The sequence below is a fragment of the Pelodiscus sinensis genome, chromosome 28, assembly GCF_052426305.1.
Source record: "Pelodiscus sinensis isolate ZL-2025 chromosome 28, ASM5242630v1, whole genome shotgun sequence".
NCBI classification, from domain to species: Eukaryota; Metazoa; Chordata; order Testudines; family Trionychidae; genus Pelodiscus; species Pelodiscus sinensis.
The window spans coordinates 13,375,591-13,388,829 of record NC_143079.1 but is presented as its reverse complement, the minus strand read 5'-3'; the positions used below and the strand labels follow the sequence as shown (position 1 = coordinate 13,388,829).

Sequence of the window (13,239 nt, the reverse complement as noted above, 5' to 3'; positions counted from 1 at the left end):
GGGGGGTGTCTGTGGGAGGGCAAGGGGGTGTTGGTGGTATAGGGGTGTTTTGGGGGGTGTCTGTGGGAGGGCAGGGGGTGTGGAGGGGGGTGTTTTGGGGGTGTCTGTGGGAGGGCAAGGGGTGTTGGAGGTATAGGGGTGTTTTGGGGGGTGTCTGTGGGAGGGCAGGGGGTGTTGGAGGTATAGGGGTGTTTTGGGGGGTGTCTGTGGGAGGGCAGGGGGTGTTGGAGGTATAGGGGTGTTTTGGGGGGTGTCTGTGGGAGGGCAAGGGGTGTTGGTGGTATAGGGGTGTTTTGGGGGTGTCTGTGGGAGGGCAAGGGGTGTTGGTATAGGGGTGTTTTGGGGGGTGTCTGTGGGAGGGCAAGGGGTGTTGGTGGTATAGGGGTGTTTTGGGGGGTGTCTGTGGGAGGGCAGTGGTGTGGGGGCAAGCGAGTTGGGGCTGTCTGTGGTGTTGTAGCAAACGCTGTGGGGGGCTACAGACGGTGTATGGAGGGTGTCTATGGGGGTGGTTATGGGGTGCCGTGGGGGATACTGTGGGGTGTTGGGAGTCATGGGGGGAGTCTGCGGATACTATTGGGAGACACAGGGGTGTCTATGGGGGCGTTGCAGGGGCTGTACGGGCTGGGGCTGGGGTGTCTGTGGGGGATGCTGTGGAGGACATAGAAAGATGTGGGCTGTGAGGTGGGGTTTGGGGGTGTGTGAGGTGCCTGGGTGGGGGGGGCTGAGGGGCGGAGATGGGGGTCCTGTGGGGGGGCTTTGGGGTGGGATTCGGGGGGGGCTGTGGGGTGCCTGGGCCGGGGGGGCCGTGGGGCGGGGATAGGGCCCTGCGGGGGGCTGTGGGGCGGGGGGGCGGCGGGGGGCGGGGAAGGGGGAGTTCCCGCCCCTCGCCCCTCCCCGCGCGGCCGGGCGGGCGGAGCCGGAAGGCGGCGGCGGCTCCATGGCGCTGAACCTGAGCAGGAACGGGCCGGCGCTGCAGGAGGCCTACGGCCGGGTGGTGGCCGCGGGGAGCCCGACCGACTGGTGAGGGGCCGGCCCCGCCCCCCGGGACCCCCCCGCCGGGCCCCGCCCCCCCTTATTCCCCTGCCCCCCCCGCCGGGCCCCGCCCCCCGGGGCCCCTGAGCCCCCCCCCCTCTTATTCCCCCCGCCGGGCCCCGCCCCCACCCGCCCTCTCTGAGCCCCCGCCGGGCCCCGCCCCCCTTATTCCCCTGGCCTCCCCCCCCGCCGGGCCCCGCCCCCAACCCCCTTCCCCCCCCCCCCCCTGAGTCCCCCGCCGGGCCCCGCCCCCCTTATTCCCCTGGCCTCCCCCCCCCCGCCGGGCCCCGCCCCCAACCTCCCTTCCCCCACCCGGGCCCCCCTGAGTCCCCCGCCGGGCCCCGCCCCCCTTATTCCCCTGGCCTCCCCCCCCGCCGGGCCCCGCCCCCAACCTCCCTTCCCCCACCCGGGCCCCCCTGAGTCCCCCGCCGGGCCCCGCCCCCCCTTATTCCACCGGGCTCCCTCCCTGCCCCCATCTCCCCTTTACCTACCACCCCTCCGCTTCATTCCCCCCCAGCAACCGGCCCCGCCCTCAGCAGCTCCCCACGGGGTCCCCCTTAGCGCCCCCACCCACCACCTGCTGGGGACTGGCCCTGCCCCAGGAGGTCTGGCTCTACCCCACTGCTCTCTGCCCCAGGGCCCCCCTGCACCCTCCCCCCAGCCCAGAAGGGTTTGCTTCCTCTTGCTTCTGCAGCAGGGTGCTGGGTGGGGGGCCAAGGCAGGACTGAAGGAGATGGAGATGCAGGGGGGTTACCGGGTGGGGCGGGGCTTGGCACTGGCTGTGGGGCCTTGGGGTGGGGGAGACGCGTGTGTTTTGCATTAGCTTAGAGGGCGCTGGGCATGGAGCGGGCCTGAGGGGTCAGTAGGAGGAGAGGGCTGTGTGGGCGTGGGCCAGCAGCTGGGTTGGGGCAGGAGACAAGTGGGGAAGGGGGGGTGACAGGAGATGGGGCTGCATAGCGGCGGGCTAGCTTACGAAGCAGAATGGCAAGGAGGGGGCTTAGCATCCGCTTCCGGGAGGTGGCAGGGGGTGCAGCGGGAGGCTGGCCTGGGGAGGAATAATGGTGCATCGGTTGCTAAAATGTCCCCCCATGCTGTATTTCAGGGCTTTGTTTACCTACGAAGGCAACAGTAATGACCTGCGCGTCGCTGGCACTGGCGGTGAGTGTCTTCAGAGAAGGCCATCCCGGCACGCGGGGCAGCTGTGTCTGTCGGGGGTCCGGATGGGTGCTTGTTGCTGAGTGTGTGCATACAAGGTGGCATTGTTTAGCGTGGCAGGGTCGTGATGCCTGTTCACGTGCATTACCCAGTGCTGGTTGTTGATTTGGAATAGCTCCGGGAGGGAGGTTCTGCCCCAACTTTACCCCAGCTGCTTACCAAAGGGCATCTCTTTCTGGGCCTGCAGTCTCAGCCCATTGCTGCTTGCTTGGTCTCGTGGAAGATGTGAAGAGCCCTGAATTAGACCCCAGGACACGCACTATGGGACGTAAAGTGGAAATGCACCTTCAGTTTTTCAGTGGTCCAATAACAGTGCCAGGGGGATGCTTTTCTAGTGCAGGATAAAAGCAGAAAGTGTGGCAATTGGGCGGGGACTGTGCTGTCACTGATAACATGAAGCCAAGTTTTGATGGCTCTTAAAACAGCCTTGTCTCGTTTTCTTTTCCTTCCCCTTTTGTGGGTTTTTCTGTTTTGTTTTGTTTTTTAAAGAAACTTGAGAGAGACCATTCCTCTTTTTAACTCATCACAGTTCAGTTCACTGCTGTTGTATTTTAAATATAACAGGACTAGGGTTAGTACAACAGACAGGTAGCACAGGATGACTTGTGACGATCGGTCTGATTTACCGATCATATAGAGTATTTTCTGTTGCTGGTTTTCCCCATTACATGTGACCCTTTATATCTGGCTTGTTTTCACACAAAAATATACTAATTTACAGCTGCACCAAGGTGCTTAACAGCCGTCCCACCAACGCATCTTAAAAGCAAGGAAATAAGTGTTTGCATCATCTTGTCAATGCTTGATTCATCAGTTTCCTTTCCCAGCCTCATACTTTCCTTTCACGTCCCCCATATCACCACGTGCAGCAGCTAACCCACACTCATAAGCAGCCAACATGGCTGGCATTCAGACTACCAGAGTCAATGTGACCTTAAGAAATTGATCATAGATCTGTGTGTGGGTTCGAATTGGATGCAAAATGGTGTTGCGCTGTGCAAGGTGACTGAATGATAGTTTTTTGGTCTTGTTCAAGAAACCTAGGAAGAGGTGATGCCAGAAACAGCTGCAGGGTTCCAGGCGTGATAGTTTTATGTAGAAATTTGCAGAACTAAAATCTGCCTTGATGTAGTGTGTCTGGTTAGAGGGAAGGCTATATGCGGCTGCTGAGGAGGCGAGTAGAGATACAAGGGCCGTGGGTGGTCGAAGAGTAGCATTTGAAGTTGACAGTGAGTGGAGCACAGATAGCATGTTGAATGACAGAGTTGCTTATTTTCCTTGCTTTTTAAAGTTCATGTAGCTAGGAACCTTGGCTCTAGATTAAAGAGTGTTTTTGTTTCAGCAATTTGACAGGTATGTAATAAACGTGTAGATGGCTGTGGGTAGTTACTCACACGGATCACTATCAACATATCCTCTGCGCACTGGGGCCTGAATGTCTCCTATGCCCTCCACACATCTGTGATCCTCTTCTGTTTTCTCACACGCACATACCCCCTGCAGCTCTGCTCCCTCCCATAAAATGGCCAGATTTTAAACATTGACACGGTCCATGCATTCCCGCCCTGAGGCCATAGGACACTGTAGTGGGAGTCCAGTCGAACAAGCCTCTTCCTGTCGACCAAACTAAGCCTCCCCTCTGGAGAACAGCAGGTTTGTCTGAGGCAGAAACTGCTTAACTGTCGACTCCGTGAACTCTCGCTCCCTTTGTCCCGGCCTTGACAGGGACAGCAAGAGGGGCAGGCAGAGGGGGTTCCATGGCGCTGGTGGGGCCTCAGTAGAGGAGCTACAAGGTCTTCACTCAGCTTCTCCCTCCCACGGCTGAGCGGTCTGCCCGGGAGCCTCCTCCAGAGATTTAACTGCTTGGGGCGGGGAAGGAGCCAAGGAAGTTGGGAGCAGACTGAGTTTCCAGCGTGCTCTTGGACCCCACTTTTCCCAGTGTGATTTTCATGTGTCCTAATTTTAGGCGTCTCCCCCGTCCCATTACATTCCTGTCCAGATAGAAGGATAATTGTCTTCATTTCCATGCGGGAAAACGTGTGTAAGGAGAAGGACATCCCAACGTTCTGTTTGGAATGGGGCCCAGGGAGCAGGGCCTCCGGACCGAAGACTCCGGCGGGTCACTTCTCAGGCCAGCTCTCCATCCCTGCCCCACGGCCAGCCTTCGTGCTTGGCTCCTCGCATGTCTCGGCCGCTAGCTGCCTTTTGAGCCCAGGCAACCCCCTCATTGTCATTGTCATTGTCATTGGTCCCAGGGTGCTTCCTGTAGCACGGTGTTACCAACAGGGCTGAGGTTGTGGGAAAAGAGGAAGGCTGAGGTCAGGCGCAAGACTGGAGCTCTCCTCCAGAGGCAGCTTGGCCTCCGTTGCTTTGAAAACGAACCAGACAAAGCTGAGTGGCTCTTTGGCCTTTCCTGGCCACCAGAACTTGAGGTGGGTGCAACCCGGGCTGGATTATCCAATAAGAAGACTAAGCACGTGCTTAGGGCACCAGCCAAGCAGGGGCACCAAAAAAAAAGAGATTTTTTTGGAAAAAATTTGATATTTCAAAAAAAGCATCAAAGTTGTCATCGTGGGAAAAGTCAGAACTCCGCAGAACGCCCTTTTTCTCAGCTGAAAAGAATATAAAACCCTCAGGGTGTGTCTAAACTACATGGCTCCGTCGACGGAGCCACGAAGATTTGTTTGTTTGGCAAAGGGAAATGAAACCGCGATTTAAATAATCGCAGCTTCATTTAAATTTAAATGGTTGCCGCGCTGAGCTGACAAACAGCTGATTAGCTGTTTGTCGGCTCAGTGCGCTAGTCTGAACACTCCCGCGCCGACATGAAAGCCCTTTATTGACCTCCCCAGTAAACCTCATTCTATGAGGCATAATGGGGAGGTTGATAAAGGGCTTTCAGGTCGGCGCGGGAACGTCCAGACTAGCATGCTGAGCCGACAAACAGCTGATCAGCTGTTTGTCGGCTCAGCGCGGCAGCCATTTAAATTTAAATGAAGCGGCGATTATTTAAATCGCGGCTTCATTTCCCTTTGCCGATCAGCCTAATCTACATGGCTCCATCGATGGAACCATGTAGTTTAGACACACCCTCAGAGAACAACAATGTGTCAGGACAGACTTGATTCACTTTCCCTATTGTGTATGGAAGCGGACATGCTTCGTCAAGTCAGCTTCGATGAACGTATCCAGAATTTTGCAATCAGAAAATCTAGAAAGAAGCTATTTTAATTTCAGAAGACATGTCAGTTTTGTGTCATTTCGAAAAATACAATTTGATTTTTCAGCATAGCATTGGTTTTATTTTGAATTACATATGGGGGGGCACCATAATCTTTTCAGTGCTTAGGGCCTCTAAAAGTCTTAATCCGGCCTTGGTGCAACTCGTTGCATTTGATTTCAGACATTGAGCCCTGTTCTGTGTCTGAGACATGGTCAGGGTGAGTGCAAAGTTTGGTGGTTGTGTGTCGAGAAACCTCCTCGTCCAATTGAGAATGCCAAGACAGCTGCAAAAGGAGAATGTGCTGGGTTGGATCACAGGGGTTCCCTTGGGACTGTCACCCAGCATGCTCATCATACCACTGAGCCTGCCTACCCGCCCTTTGGGGCGCCCCACCACCCTGTCCTGCTGGGCCAGAAGCTCTGGTCTCCCCCGGCAAAGGCACAGAGTTGGGGTAACAGCCCCACAGTAGAGCAACCCAGACACTGATAACAGCTCTGGCAGGGCTCAGCTACAGGGACCTGACAGCATCCAGGAGCACAGCCCTCAAAAGGGACCAAACCCCCATGGAAATCTGTCTTAGTCTACATACAGTTTTGATCATGTTTTTGAGCTTTCTCTGCCAATGAGAAGTAGGCCCAGCGGCTGCCCTCTCCCCTCCCGTAACAGTTCTTTACACAGAGTTTGATAACAAACCAAAGTGTTTTTATTAAGTATGAAAAGTAGAATGTAAGTTAGGGTGGGCAGTCTTAGGGGGCCACTCCAAGATTTGGTAAGTGGACAAGGGCCATGTTTTTCTATGGGGGGTGTGGGGTCTAGGATGGAGGTTGGGTGCAGAAGGGAGCTTGGGATAGGGCCCAGGGGCGTGGGGGTCTGAGAGGGAGTTGAGTGAAGGAGGGGGTTGTGACCTCAGGCAGGAGATTGGGATGCTGGGTCCTGGAGGGGATATGGATGTAGGAGAGGTTTCTGGCTTGGGGAGAGTTATACAAGGGGGGTGCAGTGTCTGGGAGGGAGTTGGGGTGCACAAGGGGGTGGGGTGTCAGAGGCAGGCTCTGGCCAGGAGGAGCTTACCTAAGCAGCTCCCAGCCAGCAGCTCAGCAGGACCCTAAAGCAGGCTCCCTGGCTGCCAGCAACCCCAGGCTGATCCGTGTGGTTCTCTGTCCTGTTCCCCCGCCCCCAGCACAATCTGTCAGCTCTCATTGGCCATTTACATAAAGCATATTCAAGGTATGCATATTCAAAACATATTTCCGTTAAAAAGACGGGGTGTCGCGTCACAGGGAATTTCTAAACTTTACTTCTACGAAAGCCGGTGAATATTTTTCTGAGAACATCACCTGGAAGATTCATTTGTCATCTGAAATGACTAGGCCGAATTTAGAGACTGAGTAGAACTACTTAATTGTGAGGAAAATCGGGATCAGTCCTGCTTTGAGTGGAAATCTAAATGCAGCCTTCACTCCGGAATTGCTACCAATGCCTGGTGAATGCTGTGTGGTATGAAAGTGCTTGGGCAATGCTTCAGGAAGGCTCTCTGATGGTGAAATTTTTCTGACATGTGAACACTTGATTAACACCCCGGTGTAAAGGTTGTACTCGTGGTAGCTTTTAGCAGTGCATTACAGCAGGAGTGGCATGATGGTTAATGGTGCAATGTCGCACATTTTATTGCAGTCTCTTTTCACACTCCTGTTGCTTTCAGCTTCCAGGCTGAGAGAGTCAAGGCTTGGCCACTAAGCTAGAGGTGAATTTTCTTTTTCCTTTTAAAGTTTGAGTATCAGCTCTGGGCGAGAGGGGGCTACGCTCTCCCTCAATGGGAAGGCTGGATGAGATTTTTCAGGTGCCTCCCGGGGCGGGGAAACCGAAGCTGAAATTTGGCAGGGAAGGCCTTTGCGTAGCCTGTGAAAACGAGGTTTGAAAAGTGTGTGCTGCGCAAACGTGGCTGTTTCTCACTCGTATCTCTGCTGATGTCATGAAAAGGGAAGTTAAAGAGCAGCCTGGCCGCACGCGTGCAGCTAAGTCTGCCCGACAGGTGGTCCACGTAAGCCGGTGAGCAGGGAACAAGGGAGAGTCCCTGTGCATAGGAGGGTGCCCTGCTCTGTTGCAGCTCAGGCATTTTGCTGGCCTCCAGCGTGTGCTGGGTGTTTTGCTGAGGTGTAGGCCAGTAGCTGTCTTGAGGCCGGTGCCAGGCACCTTCAGCCTGCACTGTTAATGAAGCATGCAAAGCCCGAGAAAGCCCACGTTAATGTCCCCCTCCTTGGGTGTAAACTGCCTTCTGAGAGTCTTCGGCTAATCCAGCCCGTCTCTCAAACTAGACCATAGCACAGACTCAGCCCAAGCAAATTATTCGTGTGCAACCTACAACCGAAGAGCCACAGTCATGGTGAAAGTCTGCAGGAGGATGTGAACCACCTACACTTGCAGCTGATTTAGCTGCATACTGGCGTGTGCCCTGTTACACCCATTCATCGCTCTGCTGGGGGTGTTGCTGGTGCCTGAGAAACTGGCTGTGCTGACCAGGCGCCCGGCCAGGGAGCTCGGGGGAAGCTGGCTTTCCTGTTTGTGTGCGCCTGGTCTCTTATTTTGAGCTTGCTGCTGAAATGGGACAAGAGGAAGGAACTTGCAGCTGGAGACTTTGCCAAGCTGGTCTCGCTTCAGAGTAACAGGGAGCCCCTTCATAAGCCACGTCCGAAGAGGGGACCAATGTTTGTTTCTTAGCCTCTCTCCCTCCCTCGGATATGGGGTTCTCTGCTGTCTGTTATGTCTGTTTACGGTGAGAGTGGCTTCATTTGACTTACTTTTTATTTTAGACCAGGGTGGAGAATCATTTTTGTGGGGGGGGGGGGCACGCCACGAAGTTTGGTAAGTTGTGTCAGGCCACACATTTCTACTATATTAATGGAGGGGGCGGGGTCTGGGAGGGAGTTTGGGCTGGTGCAGAAATGGGTGAGGGGTGTGGGAAGGAGTTTAGTGCAGGAGAGGGCTCCAAGCTGAGGAAGGGAATTGGAGGGCAGGCAGGGGTGAGGGGCCTGGGGCCACTTTGGGTGCAGGATGGGGTTCATCTGACCTGGGGCAGGCGGTTGGGATGCAGGAGGAGGTGCTCTGGGCGGGCGTCGCTTACCACATGTAGCTCCCTGCTGTTCCTTGAGCCGGACAGAAACGTTAGGCTGCCTGCATTTGGCCCGTGGGCCGTATTTTGCCCACCCTTGGTTTAGACCCTGTAGGAACCCGGCCTCCTTCCAGATGAAATATGAAGGTACCTTTGTAAGGCGGCCCTGGCTCTGAAGTAGGGATGTCAGTGCCCTACGGGAGCAGCCCCTGTCCATGGCGAGGCGGCCACTCCAGCCAAGCCAGGCTGAAGCAGCCCCGTCCCCACCTGGCCCACTGTCTGATTCGTTAACTGGTGAAGCGTTAAGTTTAACCGGTTAACTAACTAAACAGGATCTTGCATCCCACCTCTGAAGAGGCCCTGCCTCTCCTGTATGATCCATACACCTGCCTGGGCTTGTGGGTTTAGATCAGCCATCTCCAACCTTTTTAACCACAGGATCACATTAAGTGCAATGTAAGATCTACCTCAAACCCAAATCCCCTTGTCCCACTTTCTTCCCGCCCCTTCTCTGAGGCCTCCCTCCCCCTTCCTCTCCCATCCTCACTCACTTTCACCAGGCTGGGGTAGGGGGCTGGGGTGCAGGCTCTGGTCTTGGGCCAAGGGGTTAGGTGTGTGGGAGGGGTCTGGCCTTAGCCCAGGGTGGAGGATTGGGGTCCAGGAGGGATTTCAGGGTGCCAGCTCTGGGAAGTTTAGGTGCAGGGGGACTCCCGTGTGGGGCAGGAGGAGGTTCAGGAAGCAGGCTCTGGCTGGACACCGTTTAACGGCGACGGCGTCCAGGTGGTGGAGCAGCGGGGTGAAGGCAGGACTGGCCCTGCACCGTTCCTCAAAGCAGCTGGCATGTCCAGCAATGGCACCACGGGCCATGTGCTGCCCTCCACATATAGGCACAGAGCCCACAGCTTCTGCAGGCCACGGTTCCCCATTACTGATCAATGGGAGCCGCAGGAGCGGGGTCTGCAGGCCAGGACAGCATGTGGAGACCCCCTGCTCTGCCTCTCTCGGGCTGCAGGGACATGCCAGCCACTCCCAGGAGCAGCGTTTCCCAGAGAGATGCAGACTCCAGCCACGCCAGGTTCGGCAGTGGAGAACTCACTGCTCAAAGAAATACATTTAAGCATAAGAGAGAAATGAAAATGATGAAATACACGGACCAGTCAAAACCCAAACTAACCCACTTTGCAAGCAGTAAAGAAGTAACAGCCACAACCCCCCCCCGTGTTGGGTCGGGAGAGGCGAGTGAAGGGGTGTGTGTGTGGGGGGGGGGGGAGATGGGATACAGGAGTGGGGAGAGGAGGAACACTCTGACTTCAGTGACCCCCTCCCGCTTCCCTGCACAGCAAGCAGGAGGCTCCCAGGGGGGCAGCTGCAAGGCAGAGGGCAAGGGCAGTGGGGGCAGGGGCAACCATAGTGTCAGCGCTTGATAACCTCCTGGCCAAACCAGTTGGGATCCCCTGTCAGAGGCTCCAAGATCCACCAGTAGATCCCGATCGACTGCTTGGTGCCCACTGGTTTAGACGGAGGGATCCCACCAGGAGCTGCGTTTGTTCCGCCTGCTCGTGGCCAAGCGGCAGGAGAGAGCCACCGAGGGCTGAGTCTAGGTGCAGGGACTATACACTTGCACAGAGAGGGCTTTCGTCGGGGGCTGTGCTTGTTCCGTGTGTGCCGAGGGCAGATTCCCACCAGCCGGTGCTCTGTCCTGGAGAGACCGGAAGCCTTGCCCTGCTTTCTAGTGGAGCCTGGGCGCTAGTTGAACCCAGACAAGCCTGGGGTGAGGACGGCGGGCTGGGGAAGCAGCTGGAGGGGATGGCGGAAGTAATATCCGCCCGTGTGACTGGAGGAGTACTTCTGTCATTCACTGGTGCTGGTGGCGCAGGGGGACTTGCTGCTGTTCGATTTGAGCAGTAAGCCGCTCCGCTCCTCCCCGTCTGTGCCTGGCTAGGAGGCTGGACCGTTCCTTTCGTCATCTCAGACCAAGTCTGTGCTCGGCACGGGGCTGCGCCTTAGAGCATGCAGAGTCCGAAGAGGGTGCCATGGTTATCCAGGGGGCGTTTCGCTGGGAACAGGTGACAGCAGTGCCCTGGGTCAGCGCTGGCTGCCCACTGCTTTTGGCTCAAGGTGCTGGTGATGACCGCGAGAGTCCTAAACGGCCTGGGCACAGCCTCCCTGGGGGATCTCCCCTCTCCCAGGCCGCACTGCGGCTGTGGTCAGCAGGGATGCGCAAAAACCTGGATCCCTTTCAGTATTCTAAGAGGGGTGGCTGGCAAGTTATTCTCCGCGGGCTCCGTGCTCCAGACCGGCTCTCCCCACTTGGTCTGGGAGAGCTCCGCGGACTCTGACGACGGTCAGGGCGCGCTGCAAGAGGCGCCTGCTTGGCAAGGCCTCTGGAGGGGCTTGTGGATGCTGGAAGCTGGCTGCTCTCCGGCGTTCCTGTGGCCCTGGTGTCAGCATTGCTGAGGTTGGGCTGTATTTATTGTGTGGTTCTGTTCGGGGGCCTGGCTGGCGCCGGGGAGAGACGGCTTTGTTGTTTGTGCTGTCGCTGTGCCGGGGGGTTGGAAGAAGCCGCAGAGGCAGACGAACCCCACAGGCCCTGTGCTCGTGGACGCAGCACCGGGAAGGAAGGCGGCTGACCGTGCAGTTTTATTTTCTCCTCCGTTGGGTTCTTTCCTGACTTGTGCTGCCGGGTTATTTTGCCTCTTCTCGGGACTGCGAAGGTGGGGTCGATCCGCTCACCTCTCTCCCTTCCTCCCCCTGTGGAATTCACTGTGCAGATGGCGGCCTGGAGGAGCTGGTGGAGGAGCTCAGCAGCGGGAAGGTGATGTATGCTTTCTGCCGGGTGAAGGATCCCAACTCCGGCCTGCCCAAGTTTGTCCTCATTAACTGGGTAAGTAGAGACGGGCTGCTTCCGCTGTTCTGTGGCGCATTAGGGCCCGTTTGAGTCTCTGCCAGATGGGAAAGGAGACACCCGGGAGCCAGAGATGCCAGCATCTAGGGAGCTAATGCCCAGAATGCCTCGGGCCACTATGAGACACATGCTCCTGCTGAGGAGTCAAATGAAGAAGATGGGGAGACTTTCCTAGGCCTTCTGGGGAGCTGTCTTAAGACCCTTAAAACTGAGTCAGACCGGTGCTCCATGTAGCCCACTGTTGGCTCCACCAGTGGCCGGCAGCAGAGTTCAGGGGGAGTTTAGAGACTAGAGCTGTTGGCGTGATCCACCCCCGTCTTCCCCTCCCAATTTCTGGCAGTCAGAGGTTTAGGGCTGTCCAGAGCATACCTGACCATAACGGCTAGCAGCCATCGATGGACCTATCCTCCAGGTGCTTTCTCTGGGTCTTGTTTGGCTTTGGCTGTCGCATTATTCCACAGCAGTGAGTTCCACAGGTTAATCATGTGTCATGTGGAAAACCGCTTTCTTGTGTTCGTATGAATCTTGCTGCCTGTTAATTTCATGGGGTGATCAGCCGAGCTGACAGCCTCCGTGGACCCCTGAGCAAGGTGGGGGGACTAGCTCATACTCCCAGAAGGGGCGGGGCCGAGGGAAGAAAAGGCGGGGCCCAAGGGAGGCTGCCCTCAGCGCTGCCCGGAACATGTTACACCCCCTCCCCAGCCCTTAGCGCTCCAGCAACAATTTAAAGGACCCAGGGCTCCAGCTGCACTGCTGCCACTGTGGCAGCTGAAGCCCTGACCCCACTGGATCGTTGGGGCAGTTGCCCCCTTTGTCCCCCCCCCCATTGATGGGCCTGCGGGTGACCCCTGGTTTTGAACTGTGGCAAAGGGGAAATAACACTTCACTGTTCCTTTTTTCCCATGCCAGCCATGATCTTATAGACTTCTTATCATCCCCCCCCTCCCCCCCCAGTTATCTCTTGTTGAGCTGAACAGCCCTAATAGGACAAGTCGTGTCTGACCGACCTCACTGCCTTGTGTGATGAGAGAGCGGCTCTGTGAGCTAGGGAAAGTGGTGGATGTGAGCCTCGACCTTCGCAAAGCTTTTGATGCCCTCTCCCCAGTCGCCTGGCCAGCGTGTCAGCCAAGTTTGGCTTGGGTGAAAGGTGGCTAGAAGGCTGGCTGGATTGTCCGGCTCAACGGGCAGCAGTCAACAATTTGATGTCCAGTTGGCAGCCAGCGTCAAGCGGGGAGCCCTGGGTTTGGTCCTGGGGCTGGGTTTGTTCAACATCTTTGCTAATGATCTGGCCGAGGGGGAGGATTGCACCCTCAGCAAGTTCGCAGATGACTGTGCGGTGCCGGGAGAGGTAGAGACGCTGGAGGGTAGGCAGAGGGTCCAGAGTGGCCTAGACACATTGGAGGGTTGGGCCAAAAGAAATCTGATGAGGTTCGACATGGACAAGCGCAGAGTCCTGCCCTTGGGACAGAAGAATCCCAGGCATCGCTACAGGCTGGGACTGGCTAAGCAGCAGTTCTGCAAAAAATGACCTGGGGATTGCAATAGATGGGAAGCTGGAGATGAGTCCGTGCTCAGTGGAAGTCAACAGGGTGCCCTGGTAGCCAAGCGGGCTGACAGCATATCCGGCTGCACTGGAAGGAGCATGGCCAGCGGATCCAGGGAAGTGATTATTCCCCTTTCTTCGGCTCTGGGGAGGCCACATCTGGAGTGTTGTGTCCAGTTCTGGGCCCCCGCTACTGAAAGGACGTGCACACGTAG

The 13,239-nt window shown here is 56.7% G+C and overlaps 1 protein-coding gene across 1 annotated transcript in view; it reads left to right on the top strand.

Moving 5' to 3' along the window:
- Window positions 1-868: 868 nt before the first annotated feature.
- The window catches only part of DBNL (drebrin like), a 37,335-nt gene continuing 24,964 nt past the window's right edge, over window positions 869-13,239 (top strand). Inside the window, exons 1-3 of the mRNA XM_075911090.2 lie at window positions 869-1,020; window positions 2,135-2,190; window positions 11,348-11,460. Coding sequence (XP_075767205.1) covers window positions 938-1,020; window positions 2,135-2,190; window positions 11,348-11,460 — 252 coding nt within the window. The 5' untranslated portion in view covers window positions 869-937. The remainder of the gene's footprint in view (window positions 1,021-2,134; window positions 2,191-11,347; window positions 11,461-13,239) is intronic.